This window comes from Hyperolius riggenbachi, chromosome 2, assembly GCF_040937935.1.
Source record: "Hyperolius riggenbachi isolate aHypRig1 chromosome 2, aHypRig1.pri, whole genome shotgun sequence".
Lineage (NCBI taxonomy): Eukaryota > Metazoa > Chordata > Amphibia > Anura > Hyperoliidae > Hyperolius > Hyperolius riggenbachi.
This window is the reverse complement of record NC_090647.1, coordinates 230,920,096-230,945,768: the sequence shown is the minus strand read 5'-3', so window position 1 is coordinate 230,945,768 and position 25,673 is coordinate 230,920,096. Positions and strand designations below refer to the sequence as shown.

The window sequence follows — 25,673 nt, the reverse complement described above, 5'->3', positions numbered from 1 at the left end:
CCTGTTGGTAAGGAAATCTTTGAAACAGGAGCACAGATTGGGGTCGACACCGATTTGTACCAGGTTGTCGTACATGATGTTCGGACAAATGGTGTTAAAAGCCAATGACAGTACATTTTAGCGCCTGATAGCATCCCAGGTGCAGGGGGCTTGTACAAATCCTAATTGTGGTATTGCGTAGTGTGCTTCCTTGCCGCATCTTGTGGCAGAGGGGAGTTAAGGTTTAGGGGGGTAGGTTTAGGCGCACCCGGGAGGGGGGGAAGGTTAGGAACCACTGTGGGGGGGGGGGGGGGGGGGGTCTTAGTTTTAGGAACCACCAGGGGAATTTTAGGATTAGGCATTGAGTGGGGTGCCTGGATTTATGCACCAACGGTGGGGGTGGTGGGGTGGGGGTGGTCAGGCATTTTGTAGAGAAAGGGTTCTGTTTGAGATTGGTTTAAGTTTGCTGGAATACAACAGAACATCACTAATTGTATCGATTATCTACTAGCGGCAGTCCACCGCACCCTTTTTTAAAAGGTGCCTTTATTTCATGTACGCTTCCAACAATCAACATTACAATGAACAAAATAAATCAATGGATAAACAGGAGATGAGAATCATGTTTGTTATAGCTATATTTAACAAGTAGTCATCATGCATAAAGTTCTTCTTGGGGACATTTATAGCAATGCTATTAAATAGTGATAATTTAACTGATGATCAATATGTAATAATATTCAGTTAATTATATAAAAGTAATAATAATAAGCATTGATTGGTTGTAGTGTAAAAAATGACGATCAGCATTGATTTAAATTGAATAATAGTGATAAAATAATAATTAGAAGTGATCACATAATAACAACAAGCAACAAACAATAATAATTATTATTATTATCATCATCATCAACCATAATCAGCACTGTTCACGCTGTATTAGTGTCCACCAATGGGAGGAGTAAAGAGCGTTCATGTCAGAAGAGATGCCGGGGGATGCCTAACACATGGCACAGGCAGCCCAGCTGCTCCCATCACACACTGCTGGCAATTCACTGTACGCTGTAATGTGCTTCCTTATATGGATATGGTAGTCTGCCGGAAGTAATGCCTGGTGTGGCAAATAATATCTTCCCCCATGAGTAGACAGCGTGCTTGATCCGCTGCTGAAAGTATACGTTTATACATATAATTTTCGGTTGAAATTATTTCAGAAGCGGTAAACGTTGAGCTTGACGATAGGTGTCGTTACCATACGGAAGTGTGCGGTACTAGCTCTGCTCCGGACCAAACAAGATGCAGGTAATAAGACGGGAAGACCGCTCCCTGTTTCTATCATTGCATAGATAGACTGTGTTGATTATTATGTCGGAAGGGGAAGCTGTATATTACATGCTCGTAACCAGTGTACAGTGGTGGTCAACTTGTTAAAAATAGTGGGTTTTAAGTGCAACCCCTGATATTCGAATCAGATTATATTTGAATAGAGATTAGATATATGTTTAATATTTGACTTTTTTCCCTTTCATTTTGCTGTTCAGTCAGTGACTGTAATTAGCAGGGATTTTTTGTAACTTTGCACAGTACTAATCAAATTCAGTAAGGTAATTATTATCTGACAGCTGATTAATCAAATTGTCAGTAATTAATCATTACAGTGCTGATTCTTAATAACCTTGTGCAGAGTTCTAATTCAACTCCCGATAATTCTGGTTATTGAATTTGTAGAGAGATTTTTGTCACTTTTTTTATCACATCTCTTAACCAGTTCACCCCCAAGGGTTTTTATCCTAACGGACCAGAGCAATTTTCAGTTGTCAGTGCTCCTCCCTTTTATTCCCTAATAACTTTATTACTACTTATCACAAGAAAATGATCTATACCTCGTTTTTTTTTCGCCACCAATTAGGCTTTCTGTGGATAGTACATTTTGCTAAGAATTTTTTTTATTCTAAATGAGTTTTAATGAGAAAAACAGAAAAAAAGGAAAAAAAATTTTTTCTCAGTTTTCAGCCATTATAGTTTTAAAATTAAACATTCTCCTGTGGATAAAACAAACACGTTTTATTTGCCCAGTTGTCCCAATTATTAAACTGTTTAAATTATGTCCCTATCACAATGTATGGCGACAGTATATTATTTTGAAATATAAGTGTTATTTTTCTGTTCTGTTTGTTTTGTTCTGGCCATAATTACAAGCCCCTATGTAATTAAAATTAATTTTCCCCCATAAAATATAGATTAAAAAAACTCCCTAAGGCAACTAATTTTTTTTTTTTTTAAACTGATTTTTTTTTTTTTACAAGTGTTTTTTTTTTTGGGGGGGGGGGGGGGGGTGGAAGTGTAATTTTATTAATGAAGTGTATGTACTTGAAAATGTATGTATTTTGTAGATGTAATATACTTTTTGGCCACAAGATGGCGCTAGTGAACACTCGTTATAGGAAGTGTTCACTTTTTTTTTTACACACTTTATTTAATTGTTACATTGGTACTTATCCGTTAGCTGGGCGCATCCGGCAGGTGGCGCTAATTACTATTCCCCCTCCATGCCGACATGGATAGTAGGGAAAGATGTAACTCTGGTGGAGTTTTGTCGCCACCTAGAGGATGCGCCCGGCTAACGGATAAGTACCGTTACATTTCCTGTTTATGTGAATGGACGTAGCCGCTGTTCGCGGTCACGTCCATTCACTCCAGGCACTGCGATTGGGTAGAGGACCGTTCGGTCCTCTTTCCCAATCACTCAGCACGGGATCCCGACGGAAACAGCGGCGGTAGCGGCGCGCACACACGGCGGTAGCAGCGGCGGGAATGCGCGACGTATTAAAACGTCATGTTGCCGTTAATAGCGGTAAGCATGACGTTTTAATACGTTAGGATGTCGGTAAATGGTTAAAGAGAAACCAAGAATTGAACTTCATCCCAATCAGTAGCTAATACCACCTTTCTCATGAGAAATCTTTTCCTTTTCTCAAACGGATCATCAGGGGGGTCTGTATGGCTAATATTGTGGCAAAACCCCTCTTACAGTGTGATGTCAGGACCATGGTCCTGACAGTTTCCTGTCTGTGAACCTCATTGCATTGTGGGAAATAGCTGTTTACAGCTGTTTCCAACTGCCAAAAAAAGCAAGCAGCATCTCCTTTCACTGACATCACCTGCCAGCAGTAAAAATGTCACCATGTGATAAGTGTCAGAATGTAAATCAGGGAGAGGAAATATTTTACAATGGGCAAACACTGACTAAATCATTTATACATAATTATTGTAAAAATGAAACACTTTCTTTTATTACATTATTTTCATTGAAGTTCCTCTTTAAGGCGGAACCAGATACTGGCAGTGCTGTGGTAAAATTAGCGCTGTATAGACTGCAGTGTTAGATGCGGCTATAGCGGTGCCTTGTAATTATCATAATTAGGACATGCCGATATTGATGGAGGGTGAGTTTAGCTGTGTAAGCACCGCTGATGTTGTCGGAGAGCTCAAGAATGCAGATTTGTGGCTGCACACTATCCAAGTCTCTGAGGTGCTAGATCAAATCTGCCGGACATCAATGCTGCAAATAGTCATGCATGGGTACCTTTAGGTTTTCAAGTACATAATACTAATGCCCGGTTCACACTGGCATAGAAACGGTCCGTTTAGCAGATGTGAATGCCTCTTGTTAATTGGATCTGTTCACATTGCATCGTAAAAATGGATCAATTCGGTCTGTTCCACCAAACTGAGGGTCATGGATTAAAAACTGATGCCCAGTTAAATCTCATCCATTTCACCAGTGTGAACTGGCCCTAAGGCAGTTTGGGAGACCTTTTAATGGTAAAACCCTCATGCACAGGAGGAGATGCATTGGTCTGCAAACATAAATAAATGTCATTGGATGCAAGGTAGCCATACATGAGGTGATGATGGGCAGATTTGACCACGAGACAAATCTCTCTCTGATAAAATCTGTTCGGAGAGAGATCTGTCAGCTGCCCATACACTGCAGGCCGAACCCCGAATTGGCCTAGTCCGCCCCTGTTCCCCCTAGTGTATAAATGTACATGTATGTGTGCATTTATACATTACCCACAGTGTCCTCCCCAGAAATTTTTTCCAGCCGGGTGGCATGAAAATTAGCCGGGTGGGGCAAGATGAGAGAATGCAGGGCAGGGTGCTTCTCTGCATCATTCTGCTTACAGCAGAGCAGGAGGTGAGCTGATGACAGCCGGGTGCTCGCCAAAACTAGCCTGGTGGACCACCCGGCTAAAAGAGCCTGGGGAGAACACTGACCCGTCCTGTATCACAGTTCCCGTCTGTCTTCTGGATCCGCCACTCCATTAGCTGTATATACACCGCTGGTGGGGCACATTGGACTTTAGCGGGGACAGCTTCGGGCAGGTGAAGCCGCGGATGCGTCGTCTCAAGGCTGTTTTCAGGTTGAATTCAGCATGAAATTGCGGTGCATGGGCAGCTGACAGATCTCACTCTACTCAGATTCGACAGAGATTTGTCTCTTGGTCAAATCTGCCTATTGTCGCTAGATTTTGTGGCTACCTTTTGGCTGCAGTAGTGGCTGAATCGCACACTTAAAACAAGCATGTGGGTAATCTAGACAGACTTAAAGCCGAACTGAAATAAAAAAAGAAAACCTGGGGCATCTGCCAGCCCCTTGCAGCCTTCCTGTCCTGCGCTGGTCCTCCATGATCCTTCGTTCTCCCGCCGCTAGCTACTTTCGGTACTATCGTACCATCGACTTGTAAGTCGACAGCAAGCCACGCGTATCTTTCCTGCCCACAATAGTGTCCTGCGCTAATAGCACAAGAGGCTATTGCAGAGAATGATACACGTGGTCCAGGGCGTGCAGTTGCTGAGTTGTCCTGTACCACCGGCGTGGGACAGGACGGCTGCAAGGGGCTGGCAGAAGCCCCAGGTAAGTGAAACTCCCTTTTTTTTTTTTTCAGTTCCGCTTTAAGTCAGAGTACCTGATCTACATGCTTGTTTAGGGTCTGTAGCCTAAAGTATAAGAGGCAGAGGACCAGCAGGACAGCCAGGCAATTTGCATTATTTAAAAAAATAAAATAAATGTCAGTCTTCATATTCCTCACACTTCCGGCTGTCCTTTTAACCTATCCAGCATGCCTGGATCTCTAAACAAGCTCAGGGGACGCATCTCTCCTCTCATTTGTTTAGTTGGCTCCAACTTTTTGTGACCATATGTGCTTTAGCACACCAGAGGTGTCTTTCAGTCAATGCTTTCAGCTATTGCATAGGCATGTTCATAGCTTCACATATGCGGTCTATCCATCTTAGCCTTTTCTTCTTTAGTCCTCAATTTTTCCAACCATCACAGATTTCTTCAAAGAATCCGTTCTCGTGATGTGACCAAAATATTTGTTTGAATTATAAGCCCTTCCTGTGAACACTCTGGCCTTATTTCTGGCAGTATTGACTGGTTAAATCTTCTGACATTTCAGGGAACTCTCAGTAGTTTTCCCCAAACCCACAATTCAAAAGATGGCATTATTTATCGTCCAACTTTCACATCGATGTTATTACTGGGAAGGCCATATCTTTAACTATCCTGATATTTGTTAGTAGCTGACATCCTTTAGTATCCTGTCAAAATTAGATTAAAGCCAAGAGAACACTTCTACACAACTGAATTCTTGACCGAGATTGCCATCGTCAGGGTGTCCACAAGCCTAATCTAATGACTTATGGCAAACCTTGACACGCTAATCTATGAGTTTGTATTGGAAGCACAGTAATGTAGTTTATATCTATAGCGCTCATTTTCCATTGCCTTTTACAGAGTACATAGACATGTTGCTTATTGTCTTGTGTTTGAATTTGAATGTTTCCCTTCAAATTATTTCCCTGCAAACCTCCTGTTAACCTACTCTGCACTCCTGCTCTGTATGTTTGACTTGTTGCATGCTTCTCTTCATAGCTGACACAAGTGCTTCTCACATTTAGTCCAGACCTCAGCATTGGAAATATGCCAGATGGTTCCCGGCTGAGGCATCGCTGAGGGATCAGGACTGGTGGATTGTCTTGGACAACCTTATTGTTATCCTATTCAGCTTGCATGCTTCTGGCCGCCCTGTTGTTCCTTTACTCATGAATGCTTTGCTAGCCTCTAGGCTAGCGATGTGTATGTACAGAACTCTGTGGGTAACAGAAATTGTGCATTTGTACAGAGGACGGAGTTGTTAGAGCTGCATATTACGAGTACTGTGATGCTTACATGTCATAAAATGGAGTGTCAAAAGGTGACTGTCACGAAAGTAAATGTAGATTGTACTAAAAAAAAAAAATTAGCAAAATGTGATTAATTGAATTAATTCAAGATGGTCTTTTATTATAGGACCCTAATGCAGACACAGAGTGGAATGATATCCTCCGTAAAAAAGGTATTCTACCTCCTAAAGAGGTACCAAAGGAGGACGAAGAGGAAGTAGACGAAGGAATCTTTAAGCAACAGTCAGTTGGTAAGTACTGAAGTAAATATGCTGCAGTGTATGGAAAGGTTTTACATTGGAGGTATGCCTGCATCTACAGTTACCTCTCCTTGTTCCTGGCACCAATCTTCCTGTCTTCCCATCTTCCTCACCGCTCTGTACTCGCTGCTAGAGATCCAGACATCACTGTCATGTGACCACAGTGAAGCCTGGACCTCTACCAGCGAGTACAGAGCTGCAAGGGAGACAGGAAGATGGTGACCTGAAGCAAGAAAGCCATGAAGCCTGGACCTTTAGTGGACAGTATAGAGTTGCATGGGAGACGGGAAGATGGCCGGCAGGAATGAGGAGAGGCAACTATAGATACTAGCATGTGACCTGCAAATCTGTATGCAGATTTATCTTGCTTGAATAAGGTACACCTATATCAAAAAAGCAGCCCTCTTCCCTATTGCCCACTACCTTTGCACTACCACGCGAGGTTTAAATGGTGGCCTCCACCGAGCAGGATTGCAAGGGATGCTGATTTGTAATGCGGCCCTATTCACTTCACTTAAAGGGAAGGTTCAAGCAAAAAAAAAAAAAAAATGAGTTTCACTTACCTGGGGCTTCTACCAGCCCCATGCAGCCATCCTGTGCCCTCGTAGTCACTCACTGCTGCTCCAGTCCCCCGCTGGCAGCTTTCTGACCTCGGAGGTCAGGGCCGAATTGCGTACATTTTTACACATTCCCGCTAGTGCAGGAACATTAACGCATACATTTTTACGCGTTAGTGGTGCAACGCGTAAATTTTTGTTCCTGCACTAGCTGGAATGCGTAAAAATGTATGCAATGTGGCCCTGACCTCCGAGGTCAGAAAGCTGCCAGCGGGGGACTGGAGCAGCAGTGAGTGACTACAAGGGCACAGGATGGCTACATGGGGCTGGTAGAAGCCCCAAGTAAGTAAAACTCATTTTTTTTTTTTGCTTGGACCTTCCCTTTAAGGTCACATGAGTACCAGGTAATTTGTGGATTATTAGATGACGCCAACCACCCAGTCAAATTGACTGCTGTGCGGGGTTGGCAAAAATAATACGCTGTACGCAATACCATTTATGCCTAGAGGAAAATCTGAACTTTGACGTACATCAGGTTGATTGCAGTGACACTAGGGTTGTACACATCAGTGTACGGAATGAGAGCATCAAAATTGTATAAGAGGCGTGCATTGAGTATCTGCACACAGATGGGGTTGAAGATTTGCGAGTAATGATGACAACTTGGTATGTGCTATAGGATTACCTTAAAGGGGCCTGAAGTTATACTTAACTATAACTTTTTTTGATATAGGTGCACCTATAAATAGGTCTCCAGGCAAATCCTATCCTTGCATATCCAAACATGAGTTTTAAATGTTTTTCGCTATTTGTGGGCATTAGCTGTTTTTAACATTAGGATTAAATATTAGCGTTATATGGTAATCCTGGCTCCCTATGCGGTTATTGCTAATTGGATTAGGTTTATATAGGTGAGACAGTTAATATTATTGGTCGATATCCTGCATGGTGTTTTTGTTTGTTTTTGAATAAGGACCAATCGAATTCCCCCTTGACAGATTTTGATTGATCTATTTTCAAGTTGCATACATTTTCATACAAAATTTGCATAATCCTGCATGAACTCTGAATTATTTGCATCTCATTGACCTCCCAATTGGGGAGACTGCAATTACACTTTTAATTTAATCAGATAAAGCTCTTTATAACAGTACATTTTGAAAAAAAATGGTGTTTTTCTATTCCAGTGAAAACTTATGAAGATATGACACTAGAGGAGCTAGAGGAGAATGAGGATGAGTTCAGCGAGGAAGATGAGCGAGCTATAGAAATGTATAGGTGAGTAGTGAGGTACTTACATGTATGGTGGTCCTTTCCCAAAGTGAAGCATTTGTGGATCCGAATATACCAGATGATTTACCGTATATCCTCGAGTATAAGCCGAGATTTTGGGTCAAAAAAAGTGGCCCAAAAGTGGGGGTCTCGGTTTATACTCGAGTCACTTCAACCGCCCCCCCCAAGTGTCCCTGAGTGCCTGCTCGACCCCCGCCATATACAGCATGTGCTGTATAATGTTGTGGCTATATAGCACGTCAGTGGCTCATTTACCAGTATGTCAGCAGCTGTGGCTCCCCCGCGCGTCTTTTAACCTCCCCCCCCCCCCCCCTGCTGGAGCGATGTGGTCCAGGCTGGCATAGCGCCGGTGCACAGCATTCATTCACAGGACCAGGCTGCCTGAAGCCTGTCTCATGTCTATGACACCCTCTAGTGGCGCCTTAAACTGCGAGCGCCACTGCAGGACGTCATAGAGCTGAGACTCCTTCGGGCAGCGTGGTCCTGTGAATGGATGCCGTGAACCGCTATGCCAGCTCGGACCACATCGATCCAGTGGGGAGGTAAGAGACGCGGGGGGGGGGTCATAGAGCTGAGACTCCTTCGGGCAGCGTGGTCCTGTGAATGGATGCCGTGCACCGTTATGCCAGCCCGGACCACATCGATCCAGCGGGGAGGTAAGAGACGCGGGGGGGGGGGGGTCATAGAGCTGAGACTCCTTCGGGCAGCGTGGTCCTGTGAATGGATGCCGTGCACCGTTATGCCAGCCCGGACCACATCGATCCAGCGGGGAGGTAAGAGACGCGGGGGGTGGTGGGGGGGGGGGGGTCATAGAGCTGAGACTCCTTCGGGCAGCGTGGTCCTGTGAATGGATGCCGTGCACCGTTATGCCAGCCCGGACCACATCGATCCAGCGGGGAGGTAAGAGACGCGGGGGGAGTAAAAGATGCGGGGGGTAGCCGCAGCCGCTGGCATGCTGGTAATTGAGCCAGTGACATGCTATATAGCTGCAACATTATTCAGCATTATTCAGGCGGAGGACACAGGCGGAGGACTCGGAGTAGGTGCTAGGATGGTAGTAAATTGAAGGAACACAATGCGTCTACCCATTTATGGCAGGTGCCACAGGCATGGGTCGAGCAGGCACTGGGGGCACATGTTATGCATGCTGACATGTGTACATGATTCACCTGCACCATAGGAGTACATTTGAAATCGGCGCCGGTAGACTTGGGCGCAGGATACAGTGGTATATAGCTGATCCTGCTTCTGCACAAGTCCGAGCCGATTTAATTACTATTCCTCCTCCAGGCTGACATGGATAGTGGGGGAATGAAATAATTCGGCTTCCAGCGATTGCTGGAGGCTGAATTATTATGTTTTTAAGCAACTTCGGCTCCGTCTTCTGACGGAGCCGACGTTACTCACTGAGCGCTTGAATAGGAATGATTCCTATTGAAGTCTATGGAGGCGCCGGCTGCGCCCAAATCTAGCAGCGCTAAAAAGCACTGCTCCGCACCATAATACCACCAGCATATGGTGTAGGGGGCACATATGTCATGCATGCTGATATATACATGATTCACCTCCACCATAATACCACCAGCATATGGTGGAGGGGCCATTCTGGATGTCATTAGCAATAAAAAGTTTACATTCATTCTGTAAACCTATTTCTTTCTATCTGCTGATGATTTTGTTCTGCTTTTCCTGTGTATGGTTGTGGCCGGTCATGGATGTGAGTGGTGGTGTGGTTGTGGCATTTCCTACCCCCGGCTTATACTCGAGACAAGCATTTTTCCATTACACTTTTTTTTGGGGGGGGTAAAAATTGGGGGGTCGGCTTATACTCGAGTATATACGGTATTCAATTTTGGTAAAATCTTGCCATAAAAACATCTTACAGTTCTAAATACTGTGTGTGTGGTGTATGTGTTTGTGTGTGTGTGTGTGTGTCACTACATTACTTAACTGCTGTAAATTCTTAGACATGATGAGTGAAGCTAAATTTTATTGAATTAGGCTTTACTCATTGTGGCTCTTGGCCAGTGCTTGGCCTTGACATATCAGTCTGATTGCTGGCCGTGGAAATACATATATCCAGGCACATCGCCTCTAGTTAGGACATTAAATAAATTATTAGGGAAAGGGAGGTGCTGAAGGGGGTGTGGCTAGAAAACAGCAAAAATCTATTAACCCTTCGCACACTCACATGCAAATGTTCAAACAAATGCATTCACAGATTCACTCATCCAGGCACAACTGTTATCCCTACAGCTAAATTAAAAGCCAGGGTTTTAGTTCACAGAAGAATGCATTCTTATGCTTAGTCACCTATACTGCGCAGAAGTACCCAGGTAAACATAGGTGTCCTAACTCTGGCCCTGTAACATGCATAGTGCAGACATGCAAACACATTCATTGCATCAAACCTATCAATGGATTAGGAGCACACATCCTAACTTCCTCTCCTGGGAAAGACGGTGCATCTTACCAATCGCACAAGGGAGCTAACGTTATGTGTCCATGTGCACCATGCGCACACACCAGCATAAGCTGTGTGCATGCTGACAAATACATACAGGGGAAGGAGGGAGTGCACTGAATTAGACCCTAGCCACAGGGGTCAGTAGTAAAATGGAAATACATATATCCAGGCACATCGCCTCTAGTTAGGACATTAAATAAATTATTAGGGAAAGGGAGGTGCTGAAGGGGGTGTGGCTAGAAAACAGCAAAAATCTATTAACCCTTCGCACACTCACATGCAAATGTTCAAACAAATGCATTCACAGATTCACTCATCCAGGCACAACTGTTATCCCTACAGCTAAATTAAAAGCCAGGGTTTTAGTTCACAGAAGAATGCATTCTTATGCTTAGTCACCTATACTGCGCAGAAGTACCCAGGTAAACATAGGTGTCCTAACTCTGGCCCTGTAACATGCATAGTGCAGACATGCAAACACATTCATTGCATCAAACCTATCAATGGATTAGGAGCACACATCCTAACTTCCTCTCCTGGGAAAGACGGTGCATCTTACCAATCGCACAAGGGAGCTAACGTTATGTGTCCATGTGCACCATGCGCACACACCAGCATAAGCTGTGTGCATGCTGACAAATACATACAGGGGAAGGAGGGAGTGCACTGAATTAGACCCTAGCCACAGGGGTCAGTAGTAAAATGGAAATACATATATCCAGGCACATCGCCTCTAGTTAGGACATTAAATAAATTATTAGGGAAAGGGAGGTGCTGAATTGTTTGAACATTTGCATGTGAGTGTGCGAAGGGTTAATAGATTTTTGCTGTTTTCTAGCCACACCCCCTTCAGCACCTCCCTTTCCCTAATAATTTATTTAATGTCCTAACTAGAGGCGATGTGCCTGGATATATGTATTTCCATTTTACTACTGACCCCTGTGGCTAGGGTCTAATTCAGTGCACTCCCTCCTTCCCCTGTATGTATTTGTCAGCATGCACACAGCTTATGCTGGTGTGTGCGCATGGTGCACATGGACACATAACGTTAGCTCCCTTGTGCGATTGGTAAGATGCACCGTCTTTCCCAGGAGAGGAAGTTAGGATGTGTGCTCCTAATCCATTGATAGGTTTGATGCAATGAATGTGTTTGCATGTCTGCACTATGCATGTTACAGGGCCAGAGTTAGGACGCCTATGTTTACCTGGGTACTTCTGCGCAGTATAGGTGACTAAGCATAAGAATGCATTCTTCTGTGAACTAAAACCCTGGCTTTTAATTTAGCTGTAGGGATAACAGTTGTGCCTGGATGAGTGAATCTGTGAATGCATTTGTTTGAACATTTGCATGTGAGTGTGCGAAGGGTTAATAGATTTTTGCTGATTGCTGGCCGTGGCGTCAGGACCTCTGTACTCGAGCTCAATTATCAGCAAAGGCGATAATTGTCGGCTGAATTTCATCTAGTATGTACAAGGTTTTACAGTTTAGAGACCCTGTAGTGAGAGGGATATGAAGGCTGCCATATTTATGCCAATTTGGCTGCAGTAGTGTATGAATCAAATACCTGAAACAAACATGCGTCTCATTTGGCCAGACTTTAGTCACAGCATTTTTTTTTTTTTCTGATTAGCTCAGAGTCTAGCCACAGTTTATGAAGGCCCAACCATATTGATAGGCTTCATCACCACGCTCTTGGTGTTAGACATAAAGTTTCATCATGTTTGCCAATCAGAATTTGCCAAACTTAATTATTACATAGGAATAAATAAAGAGGGGAAAAGAGAAACCGAACAAAAGGAGAAAGAAGAGCTTCCTTTAGAGAAGGAGAGAATACCGTATCCTCCAAGGCATAGTTTCTCAACCTGTGGTACGCGTACCCCAAGGGGTACTTCTGAGGGTTCCAGGGGGTACTTAGGCTTGATATACTTAACCAAAAATAACAAATTTAGAGTTTTAGAAAATGATAAATCTTATTTAAACACCACCAAATTAGTATTTTAGCTAATTAAAAGCATTAAAGGCAATGGTAAAAGCTTGGAAATGGTTTAAAACCAATTATAATGTACTACGATTAAATATATATTTGTCAAGGGGTACTTGTGATAATGTTTACTATGCTAGGGGGTACTTAGTGAGTATATGGTTTTAAAAGGGGTACACACTTATAAAATGTTGAGAAACACTGCTCCAAGTTACCAGACGCCTCCCAACCCCCAGAATCCTTTAAAGAGTCGGGGGGACATACCATACGCCCGGTTTCATTGATGCCGGGTGACACGCAACGCCAACACCTGATGCCCGTACATAACATGCTGAAATCAAGTGTCTCAGCATGTATGACCACTAAGTGCGCCCTGGCAAAAAGGACTTGTCTAGGAGGTGGCCGCAGGCACAGCCTCCAGATACATCCAAGGCGACAGCATGTGCAGGGACCTTTGCACTATCAAATTACCGCATGGCCCAAAATCAAGTATCTCAGCAAGCATGACCGCCAAGTGCCCCCTGGCAAAAGGCACCCATCTCAGAAGTGGCTATAAGCAGAGCCGCCTGATACATTTCAAAGCAATAGCACGTGCAGGGACACCAGCACCATCAGACACTGCAAGGCCCAAAACCAAGCGTCCCAGCTTGCATGACCACCAAGCGCACCCTGGCAATAGGCACCTATCCCTGAAGTGACTGCAGGCAATGCCCCCCCCCCCCCCCCGATACATCCAAAGCGACAGCATATGCAGGGACCTTTGCACCAGACACCATAATGCCCAAAATCAAGTCCCATCATGCATGACCTCAAGGAGCACCTGTCCCAAAAGTGGCCGCAGGCGGAGCCTCCCGACACATCCAAAGCGACAGCATATGCAAGAGCTCCCACACCATCAGCAACTACAACCTGCAGATTGCATGACAGGGCACAATGTTCGTTCAGATATTCTAGCTCCAGATCTGTCCAGAAGCTGTTCTTTGCTTTTCCTCCAGTCTAGTATTCTACCCAGGTGGATTGCTTGGTAATACCTATGAATATCTGGTATATCCAGCCCTCCCCTTTCCCTCTTTTGTATAAGATGTCTATGAGAGATTCTACTTCTTTTGCCCCTCCATATAAATCTCTGCAGCACAGCCTGGCACCCACGAAACCAGGATCTTGGGATAAAAATAGGAAGACACTGAAATATAAAGAGTAATCTAGGGAGGATCATCATTTTGAGGATAGATTTCCTGCCCAAGGCATTGAAGCAGTGTCTGTTCCACCCGTCTAGTAACTTTTTACAGTCAGGTAGAAGCCTATCGTAGTTGGCCCCAAATAAGTCACTCTCATTTGAGCATATTTTTATCCCTAAGTAATTGATACAGCTAGTCTGCCATTTAAATGGTACTATGGATTGAATGTTATGTCTAGAGAGAGGTGAACAGCCCAGGTCCAGAATAGTGGTTAGTCACAGCATCTGATGTTCATATTTGCTTTAGGCTTGTGTCTAAGAGAATTAGAGACACAGGGTCAGCAAAGCGCGTTCATAAGAAAAAAGCGAGGTAAATTCAGGTACTGCATCTCCTTTTATTGGCTGTCTGAATCTATTTGAGGGCTGGTGCACACTACAAGAGCTATTTAACCACTTCCCGACCGCCTAACGCACAGAGGCGGCCGGGAAGTGGACCACGCAAGGACCAGCTCATGCCCAAAGGCGGCGGTCCTTGTAGGGGCATGGGCGGAGCGATCGCGTCATCCGTGACGCGATCCTCCGCCGGCGCCTGTCACCGCTCACCCGCCGCAACATCCCGCCGGCCATACGGAAGCGCCGGCGGGATGTTAACCCCGCGATCGCCGCATACAAAGTGTATAATACACTTTGTAATGTTTACAAAGTGTATTATACAGGCTGCCTCCTGCCCTGGTGGTCCCAGTGTCCGAGGGACCACCAGGGCAGGCTGCAGCCACCCTATGTCGCACCCAAGCACACTGATTTCTCCCCCCCCCCCCGCCCCAGATCGCCCACAGCACCCCTCAGACCCCCCCCTCCTGCCCACCCCCCAGACCCCTGTTTGCACCCAATCACCCCCCTAATCACCCATCAATCACTCCCTGTCACTATCTGTAAGCGCTATTTTTTTTTTTTTATCCCCCCCAGACCCCCCCCCCCCTCCCTGTGTACTGTATGCATCTATCCCCCTGATCACCTGTCAATCACCCGTCAATCACCCCCTGTCACTGCCACCCATCAATCAGCCCCTAACCTGCCCCTTGCGGGCAATCTGATCACCCACCCACACCAATAGATCGCCCGCAGATCCGACGTCAGATCACCTCCCAAGTGCAGTGTTTACATCTGTTATCTACCCTAAACACCCACTAATTACAAATCAATCACTCCCTATCACCACCTGTCACTGTTACCCATCAGTCTGCCCCTTGCGGGCACCCAATCAACCGCCTACACACTCAGATTGCCCTCAGACCCCCCTTATCAATTCGCCAGTGCAATATTTACATCTGTGCTTCCCTGTAATAACCCACTGATCACCTGTCAATCACCTGTTAATCACCCATCAATCACCCCCTGTCACTGCCACCCATCAATCACCCCCTGGCACTGCCACCCATCAATCTGCCCCTTGCGGGCAATCTGATCACCCACCCACACCAATAGTTCGCCCGCAGATCCGACGTCAGATCACCCCCCCCCCAAGTGCAGTGTTTATATCTGTTCTCTACCCTAAACACCCACTAATTACCCATCAATCACCCCCTGTCACTGCTACCTATCAGATTAGACCCCTATCTGCCCCTAGGGCACTCAATCACCCACCCACACCCTCAGAATGCCCTCAGGCCCCAGCCCTGATCACCTCGCCAGTGCATTGCTTGCATCTATTCCCCCCTCTAATCACACCTTGAGACACCCATCAATCACCTCCTGTCACCCCCTAGCACACCTACCCATCAGATCAGGCCCTAATTTGCCCCGTGTGGGCTCCTGATCACTCGGCCAAACCCTCAGATCCCCCTCAGACGCCCTTCCGATCACCTCCCCAGATTAGACCCCTATCTGCCCCTAGGGCACTCAATCACCCACCCACACCCTCAGAATGCCCTCAGGCCTCAGCCCTGATCACCTCGCCAGTGCATTGATTGCATCTATTTTCCCCTCTAACCACCCCCTGAGACACCCATCAATCACCTCCGGTCACCCCCCTAGCACTCCTATCCATCAGATCAGGCCCAATACAACCTGTCATCTAAAAGGCAACCCTGCATATGACCGGTTCCACAAAATTCGCCCCCTCATAGACCACCTGTCATCAAAATTTGCAGATGCTTATACCCCTGAACAGTCATTTTTAGACATTTGGTTTCCAGACTACTCACGGTTTTGGGCCCGTAAAATGCCAGGGCGGTATAGGAACCCCACAAACTGACCCCATTTTAGAAAAAAGACACCCCAATGTATTCTGTTAGGTGTATGACGAGTTCATAGAAGATTTTATTTTTTGTCAAAAGTTAGCGGAAATTGATTTTTTTTTCACAAAGTGTCATTTTTCACTAACTTGTGACAAAAAATAAAATCTTCTATGAACTCGCCATACACCTAACGGAATACCTTGGGGTGTCTTCTTTCTAAAATGGGGTCACTTGTGGGGTTCCTATACTGCCCTGGCATTTTAGGGGCCCTAAACCGCGAGGAGTAGTCTAGAAAACAAATGCCTCAAAATGACCTATGATTAGGACGTTGGGCCCCTTAGCGCACCTAGGCTGCAAAAAAGTGTCACACATGTGGTATCGCCGTACTCAGGAGAAGTAGTATAATGTGTTTTGGGGTGTATTTTTACACATACCCATGCTGGGTGGGAGAAATAACTCTGTAAATGGACAATTGTGTGTAAAAAAAATCAAAAGATTGTCATTTACAGAGGTATTTCTCCCACCCAGCATGGGTATGTGTAAAAATACACCCCAAAACACATTATACTACTTCTCCTGAGTACGGCGGTACCACATATGTGGCACTTTTTACATCCTAAGTACGCTAAGGGGCCCAAAGTCCAATGAGTACCTTTAGGATTTCACAGGTCATTTTTGTTTCAAGACTACTCCTCACGGTTTAGGGCCCCTAAAATGCCAGGGCAGTATAGGAACCCCACAAATGACCCCATTCTAGAAAGAAGACACCCAAACGTATTCCGTTAGGAGTATGGTGAGTTCATAGAAGATTTTATTTTTTGTCACAAGTTAGCGGAAAATGACACTTAACAATTAAAATCAATTTCCGCTAACTTGTGACAAAAAAATAAAAACTTCTATGAACTCACCATACTCCTAACGGAATACCTTTTGGTGTCTTCTTTCTAAAATGGGGTCATTAGTGGGGTTCCTATACTGCCCTGGCATTTTAGGGGCCCTAAACCGTGGGGAGTAGTCTTGAAACAAAAATGACCTGTGAAATCCTAAAGGTACTCATTGGACTTTGGGCCCCTTAGCACAGTTAGGCTGCAAAAAAGTGACAATCATGTGGTATCGCCGTACTCGGGAGAAGTAGTATAATGTGTTTTGGGGTGTATTTTTACACCTACCCATGCTGGGTGGGAGAAATACCTCTGTAAATGACAATCTTTTGATTTTTTTTTACACACAATTGTCCATTTACAGAGTTATTTCTCCCACCCAGCATGGGTAGGTGTAAAAATACACCCCAAAACACATTGTACTACTTCTCCCGAGTACGGCGATTCCACATGTGTGGCACTTTTTTGCACCCTAACTGCGCTAAGGGGCCCAAAGTCCAATGAGTACCTTTAGGATTTCACAGGTCATTTTGAGAAATTTTGTTTCAAGACTACTCCTCACGGTTTAGGGCCCCTAAAATGCCAGGACAGTATAGGAACCCCACAAATGACTCCATTTTAGAAAGGTATTCTGTTAGTAGTACGGTGAGTTCATAGAAGATTTTATTTTTTGTCACAAGTTAGCGGAAATTGATTTTTATTGGTTTTTTTCACAAAGTGTCATTTTCCGCTAACTTGTGACAAAAAATAAAATCTTCTATGAACTCACCGTACTACTAACGGAATACCTTGGGGTGTCTTCTTTCTAAAATGGGATCATTTGTGGGGTTCCTATACTGTCCTGGCATTTTAGGGGCCCTAAACCGTGAGGAGTAGTCTTGAAACGAAATTTCTCAAAATGACCTGTGAAATCCTAAAGGTACTCATTGGACTTTGGGCCCCTTAGCGCAGTTAGGGTGCAAAAAAGTGCCACACGTGGTATCGCCGTACTCAGAAGTTGTATACTGTGTTTTGGGGTGTATTTGTACACATACCCATGCTGGGTGGGAGAAAGATCTCTGTAAATGGACAATTGTGTGTAAAAAAAATTAAAAAATTGTCATTTACAGAGATATTTCTCCCACCCAGCATCGGTATGTGTAAAAAATACACCCCAAAACACATTATACTACTTCTCCTGAGTACGGCAATACCACATGTGTGGCACTTTTTTGCAGCCTAACTGCGCTAAGGGGCCCAAAGTCCAATGAGCACCTTTAGGCTTTACAGGGGTGCTTACAAATTAGCACACCCCAAAATGCGAGGACAGTAAACACACCCCACAAATGACCCCATTTTGGAAAGTAGACACTTCAAGGTATTCAGAGAGGGGCATGGTGAGTCCGTGGCAGATTTCATTTTTTTTGTCGCAAGTTAGAAGAAATGGAAACTTTTTTTTTTTGTTGTTGTCACAAAGTGTCATTTTCCGCTTACTTGTGACAAAAATTAATTTCTATGAACTCACTATGCCTCTCAGTGAATACTTTGGGATGTCTTCTTTCCAAAATTGGGTCATTTGGGGGGTATTTATACTATCCTGGAATTCTAGCCCCTCATGAAACATGTCAGGTGGTCAGAAAAGTCATAGATGCTTGAAAATGGGAAAATTCACTTTTTGCACCATAGTTTGTAAACGCTATAACTTTTACCCAAACCAATAAATATACACTGAATGGGTTTTTTTTAATCAAAAACATGTTTGTCCACATTTTTCGCGCTGCATGTATACAGAAATTTTACTTTATTTGAAAAATGTCAGCACAGAAAGTTAAAAAAAATCATTTTTTTTGCCAAAATTCATGTCTTTTTTGATGAATATAATAAAAAGTAAAAATCGCAGGAGCAATCAAATAGCACCAAAAGAAAGCTTTATTAGTGACAAGAAAAGGAGCCAAAATTCATTTAGGTGGTAGGTTGTATGAGCGAGCAATAAACCATGAAAGCTGCAGTGGTCTGAATGGAAAAAAAGTGGCCGGTCCTTAAGGGGGGTAAAGCCCACGGTCCTCAAGTGGTTAAATGCTAGAGATTTTAAAAGCTCTTGCTAATGCAATGCCATGGGGGATTTTTACAAAATCACATTGCTCTAGTGTGAGCACACACATAGGATAACATTAGCAAGAGCTTTTAAAATCACAAAGCGCTTAGAAAAACTCTTGTAGTGTGCACCAGCCCTGAGTTGGGAGATTTTAAGAAAATGTAGTTCTGTATCTTAGCACAGTGCTGCATGTCCTCATGTGTCACGTCTTTCTGGTTTATAGACAACAGAGATTGGCTCAGTGGCAAGCTACACAGATCCAGAATAAATTTGGGGAAGTGATGGAGATTTCTGGCCAGGACTATGTGCAAGAAGTGACAAAAGCAGGGAAAGATCTCTGGGTGATCCTGCATCTCTACAAACAGGGGTATGTGCCTTCACGATCCATCCTTGTATGCTTACTGTTTATTTTTATGTATACACTTGACTCGTTGTTTGCATAGTTACCAGTGTACTAAAACAATATCATATCGGGAAGTTTAGTCTTTCAAGCTAATAAGAACCTGCTGCCAGAAGCACAGAGTTTTAGTTAATGTCTCAAGTGTGGTACAGGTAGTATGGCATGTTTTACTTCTGTTCAGTTTCCCTTTAAGGAGCGTCTCTGTATAGATGACTTGTTTATGGTGTAGCATAAAATTATCACTCATTTATTATCTTTAGCATGATATAAAAGTATTTGGACACTCACATTAAGGGGGTATACATGGTAACCGCTCACCTGTAAATAGAAAGTACATCTTATCATCTACCTTTGTTGCTAAAAACAACTGTACACTCCCAGCAGCAAAAGAGTTATGAAATATTTCTATACAGTTCATTTTATTACTTGCTGTGACTTTTTGCTAAACAAACAATTGCAGTCAGCTTTCTATTAGGTCACATTATGGTCTGCAGTGTACGGGCAGGCAACAGATCCCTCTCTGTTCAGATTTTATAAGAGAGGATCTGTCTAAAATATGATCGATCTGCCCATACATTGACTGATGTATGGGTGCCTTAAGTTATTTATGTACAAAAGAACTTGCTGAACTGCAGCTAAACAGCCAGTGTGCAAACAAGTATGTACTGTAAATTGGCTGATATCTTTGTGTAGATCCTGTCCTGGGAGTGTTTTTGTTAAAAATAAAGGCAATATTGCGAAACTTCTATGAAGGAATGGACTAGTTCAATATCTGTCAGTTTATCACTACCTTCTGTAAGTGACGGCAACATAGGAAAAAATAATTCATAGTGCATTTTACTCTGGGAGAAATGTACCTGTTTTATACAGTATGTATAACATGTATGTATAACACATTTTTAAGTCTTGTGCACACTGAGGATGGTTAGTTTGATGTAGTTTGATGCAAATAATTCCAAGTTGATGCAGGATTATGCAAATTCTCTATTCAAATGTATGTAGCTTGAAAATGGACCATGACTCCTACCTTAGGACTTGATCTTTTGGGCGACAGTTAGTGGCTGAGTGATGTTCAGACGAGTTGCTATGCTACAGGCTAGCAATGGGGGACAGTGCATGACACCGCAACTTCTGGCAGGAGGGGTAAGCAGGAACAATGCAGTGAGGGGCAGTTGGGCACAGCTTTTTTGGTGATGTTGGTGGGCTCCTGCAAACAAGATAGGTTCTCAGCTGAAACGGTCCTTATTGAGAAGCCTTGTGAATGGGAGACAATATACAAAACAACTTGTGATAGGTCAGCTGCAACATTTAGGGGCTGGTTGAGATGATTAGTGATTTGCTAAAACATTTTTAACTATTCAATTTTGTGGAAACTTGGGTGCTGCAAACTTTTCAGAAGCATTCTTTATGGCCACATTGCTGCTTGTATCGGTTGCATATGGCCATCCTTATGTAATTTCATTACAGTTACTTTTATACAGTATAAGTTTTCATGTTAAACATTTTTCTCTCATTTTATTTCTAGAATTCCACTTTGCAGTTTAATTAATCAGCACTTGGCTATTCTGGCAAGAAAGTTTAAAGATGTGAAGTTCGTGAAGGCCATTTCTACGACTTGTATACCAAACTATCCTGATAAGAACCTGCCCACCATCTTTATCTACCGTGACGGTGATATCCGTGCACAGTTTATAGGACCTTTAGTATTTGGTGGCATGAATCTAACACAGGATGGTAAGTAAAGAACAGGTCACTGCAGACAGTGCTGATTTCATGAAGGCAAAATATTATCTGTTCATGTAGCACTGATATTCTCCTAAGCATGTTAGTGCATAGTCATGTAGCTAGCTATCCCTCAACGGCTCTCACAACCTATACCCAATTATGGTCCAGTTTGGAAATGAGGGAGGGGGAGGGATACAGTCTACTTATCCGTATGTTTTTGCTTGTGTGGTGAACCAGGAACCCCCACAAACAGTGAAAACATACTACGGATTTTATGCTGTTAGTGCCTTAAAGGACTTACGAGGCCAAATTAGTCAAAAAAGTTAATTACCTGTATAATCTTTTACTGCACGGAGGACGCCGTCCGCGCCCTCCGTGCCGATCCGCCGGGTCCCCCCGCTCATTAGCCCCCCGGGCCGGCTCCCGACCGTAGCGTGGATCGGGGAGGTTGGCCCTAGAGCTGTGCAGCCGCACTCGCGGCTATGCGGACTGCGCAGCCGCGGCCAGAGGAAGCGGCCAATTTGGGAGAGGCAGGGGAGCCCGACCCGGGCCGTGGGGTCGGGAGCCAGCCCGGCGGGGGGCTAATGAGCGGGGGGACCCGGCGGATCGGCACGGAGGGCGCGGACGGCGTCCTTCGTGCAGTAAAAGATTATACAGGTAATTAACTTTTTTGACTAATTTGGCCTCGTAAGTCCTTTAACCAATATTTAAACCTGGGAACTATGTGCATTGAAATGCAAGATGCTATCTACTATGCTGTTGTCCACTTTACCAAAAGCTGTACTAGCCCACACTGTACAGAACTGTTCATGCTTAGTCAAATTGAATTGTGACCATTCCACAGATTTCTCAGTATTCTATAAGACCTGGAACCCACTAGCACTTTGCTAAGCTATAAAGGCCACATTTATAGGGTGCTTCTGATATTGTCACGTGCAAAATGGCCAATCTAGGCCATAAATCCTGTAACTCATTTATGTTGCCATAGGCCTCTTGGTAGGCTCTCTAATCAGTTTCCTCCTTGCTCTTCTATCCATTTTGGAAATAATGCTTGATCTAAGAAGGGTCCTAATATCTGCTTAATCATAGACTTTGCGGTGTGCCTAGAAGAATAACAAAACCCTTTTTTTTTTTTTTTTTTTTTGTACCCACTGCCTGACTTGTGCTTATCCACACATTCTATACCTCAGGTATTTTGGCAGTACCTTGCACATCTGCAGTTGATTTTTTGCTTTCAGTTCATTACCTATCGCTGTAATTCCCCAGAAATAGAAACTTCTTTTTTTTTTTACACTGAAAAAGGGAGAGGGTTCTTCCTTTCTGCAAACACTACGTATATTCTCTTGTGTCATAATTAATAAGTCATTTGGAAGTAGGAGGGGATCCTTTAGGGTAATCAATGGGGAAAAGCAAGGAAAACCTAGACAAGAATACCATTGCAAAGCAGAATTTAGACTATCCGTAAACGCATTTCACCGAATGATTTGGTGCTACAAATCAAATGCTCTCCCAGTGGTGAGAGTCCAAAACCAATGTGACTTTGAGGAGCCTGTAGTTCAGGGGCAGACCTGATGTCGACCCGATTCACTAGAGAGGAATCTGCCTTTCTCAAGGCAAATGGCCAAGAAATGGCAGTAAAGACCTGAGAGGTTGTATTTTTTTTTTCCCACTCAGTCCAAAAACCTATAAAAGTAGACCTTAAAGTGGACCTACACTCTTGCACAGGAAACGGGAAAACAAGTGAAATCTACAATGTGTGTTTGCACAGAACAGCCTGTCTAATTCTACCTTCTCTGCAAGTAATCACAAGTGCAATCTGAGCTGTCAGCTTTGTGCAGTGGGTGTGCTAATATGTAAACACAGGATGTTAACTCTTTCTGTGCTCCCACGAGACCAGGAAGTAGACACTGCAGATTTATTGTAAAAGTTTTGTAAGCTGTAACAAATGTTTTTCTCTAAAGATTTATATGTTGTTGCTTATTTTTTAGAGCAGAGAGGAAGCTTTGGCTTTAGGTCTGCTTTAAGGATTGCATTTCCTTAGGCTGGATTCACAGTGGTTAATAACGCATGTATTATAAGTGTAAACTTCAATGGAGACTGGACATAGAATTTAATTCCAAGCCTGCCTGCCTGTATGCAGCAAGTTAGAATAATGCGATCAGTTACAACGATCATTGCTAGTACTGTGAACAGGCCCATAGAATTGTATGGGCAGTGAGTTAAAGGGGAACTTCAGCCTAAACAAACATACTGTCATTAAGTTACATTAGTTATGTTAATTAGAATAGATAGGTAATATAATCTCTTACCCACCCTGTTTTAAAAGAACAGGCAAATGTTTGTGATTCATGGGGGCAGCCATCTTTTTGGTTGAAAGGAGGTGACAAGGAGCATGAGCCACAGTTCCAACTGTCCTGTGTCCTGATCGCCCCTCCCAGCTGCACACCCTAGGCTTCAAATGTCAAATTAAAAATGTAAAAAAAAATAAAATTGCACCAGAACGAGAACAACATCAGAAATCCCATCATGCTTTGCACAGCATCAGGGGAAAAATGCCCGGGCAGTTTTCTTCTGTGCAGCTAAAAATGAGGCTTGTATAAGAGAAACAAAGTTCTGATACTGTGAAACGGTTAAAGAAACACCAAGCCTTTTCAGTGCTGCTGAGTCGATTTTTAGTCTGAAGGTTCACTTTAAAGTGTAACTGTCGGGCATAAAATCAAAAATCAATTATTTATTTTTATTTGGTAAACAAATAATACGGATGCTAACCAGGCAATCCAAAATTTAAAATCTATTACTTTTCTTGTTTATAAATGATCATTCCTCAGTTTACCCGATTCTTATTTGGTGTGTTGCCGCAAAAAGGAAGTTGTACGGCATGCTGGTTTTTTTTTTTTTTTTTGCTTCTTTATTTCCCCTCAGACTTAAATAATGTACAGAAGCAAAGAAGGACAACCCAGCATGCCCTGCAACTTCCTTTGTGCGGCAACGTACCAAATAGGAGTCAAGTAAACTGGGGGATGATCATTTATAAACAAGAAAAGTAATAGAGATTTTAACTTTTGGATTGCCTGGTTAGCATCCTTATTACTTGTTTACCAGATAAAAATAAGGAATTGATTTTTGATTTTATGCTCGACAGTTACACTTTAACATGCAGAATTATTCTGCAATGCAACTGACCACTGTGAACTAGCCCTTCAGTTCTATGTACCAAATGTATAATGGTCTCTGTTGTTCCATAGAACTAGAGTGGAAACTTGCTGAATCTGGTGCCATCAAGACTGAGCTTGAGGAAAACCCAAGGCAACAAATCCAGGACCAGCTCATGACTTCTATCAGGAGTGGTTTTGCTACAAACAAAGACAGTGATTCCGATGAGGACTGAATTCGTTTTTCTTTTTGTTTTTTTATATATATATATGATTTGTACAGTTATTGTAAGATTTAACAGTTCTTAAACCTACTGTAAATTGTAGGTGGCTTCCTCTTGGCATGGATTTTAAAAATAAAGCCAGCCATGGACACTAAAGGTGGAGAGTCATAGTTTACAATTTATCAAATCTTCTGTGAAGAAACTGGCAGAGCAAAGAGAGGGGGCATGTGTGTTAAAGAGACCCTGTAAGGAAAAAAAGAGCCCCTGAGGGGTACTCGCCTCAGGAGGGGTAAGCCTCTGGATCCTAATGAGGATTCCCCTGTCCTCCTCAGCACTGTCAAACACCGGAAATCCGCCCAAGATCATAACAATTCTATGTGAGCCTGGCGCAGTAGTGGCTTTAGTTTGGGCTCAGGCAGAAAGAGTTGAGCCCAATTCGATCCGCTATACTGCACAGACACATACAGTGGGTTGCAAAAGTATTCGGCCCCCTTGAAGTTTTCCACATTTTGTCATATTACTGCCACAAACATGAATCAATTTTATTGGAATTCCACGTGAAAAACCAATACAGAGTGGTGTACACGTGAGAAGTGGAACGAAAATCATACAGGATTCCAAACAATTTTTTACAAATAAATAGCTGCAAAGTGGGGTGTGCGTAATTATTCAGCCCCCTTTGGTCTGAGTGCAGTCAGTTGCCTATAGACATTGCCTGATGAGTGCGGATGACTAAATAGAGTGCACCTGTGTGTAATCTAATGTCAGTACAAATACAGTTGCTCTGTGAGGGCCTCAGAGGTTGTCTAAGAGAATATTGGGAGCAACAACACCGTGAAGTCCAAAGAACACACAAGACAGGTCAGGGATCAAGTTATTAAGAAATTTAAAGTAGGCTTAGGCTACAAAAAGATTTCCAAAGCCTTGAACATCCCACGGAGCACTGTTCAAGCGATCATTCAGAAATGGAAGGAGTATGGCACAACTGTAAACCTACCAAGACAAGGCCATCCACCTAAACTCACACGCCGAAC

The 25,673-nt window shown here is 43.6% G+C and overlaps 1 protein-coding gene across 2 annotated transcripts in view; it reads left to right on the top strand.

Annotated features, from left to right (window-relative positions):
• Nucleotides 1–24,795, top strand: part of PDCL3 (phosducin like 3) — a 34,310-nt gene extending 9,515 nt beyond the window's left edge. For both annotated transcript variants that reach the window (XM_068268305.1, XM_068268304.1), the window contains exons 2-7: nucleotides 1,194–1,281; nucleotides 6,338–6,461; nucleotides 8,215–8,305; nucleotides 19,362–19,505; nucleotides 21,064–21,272; nucleotides 24,509–24,795. In XM_068268305.1, coding sequence (XP_068124406.1) covers nucleotides 1,276–1,281; nucleotides 6,338–6,461; nucleotides 8,215–8,305; nucleotides 19,362–19,505; nucleotides 21,064–21,272; nucleotides 24,509–24,651 — 717 coding nt within the window. In that variant the 5' untranslated portion in view covers nucleotides 1,194–1,275 and the 3' untranslated portion in view covers nucleotides 24,652–24,795. The remainder of the gene's footprint in view (nucleotides 1–1,193; nucleotides 1,282–6,337; nucleotides 6,462–8,214; nucleotides 8,306–19,361; nucleotides 19,506–21,063; nucleotides 21,273–24,508) is intronic.
• Nucleotides 24,796–25,673: the final 878 nt, after the last annotated feature.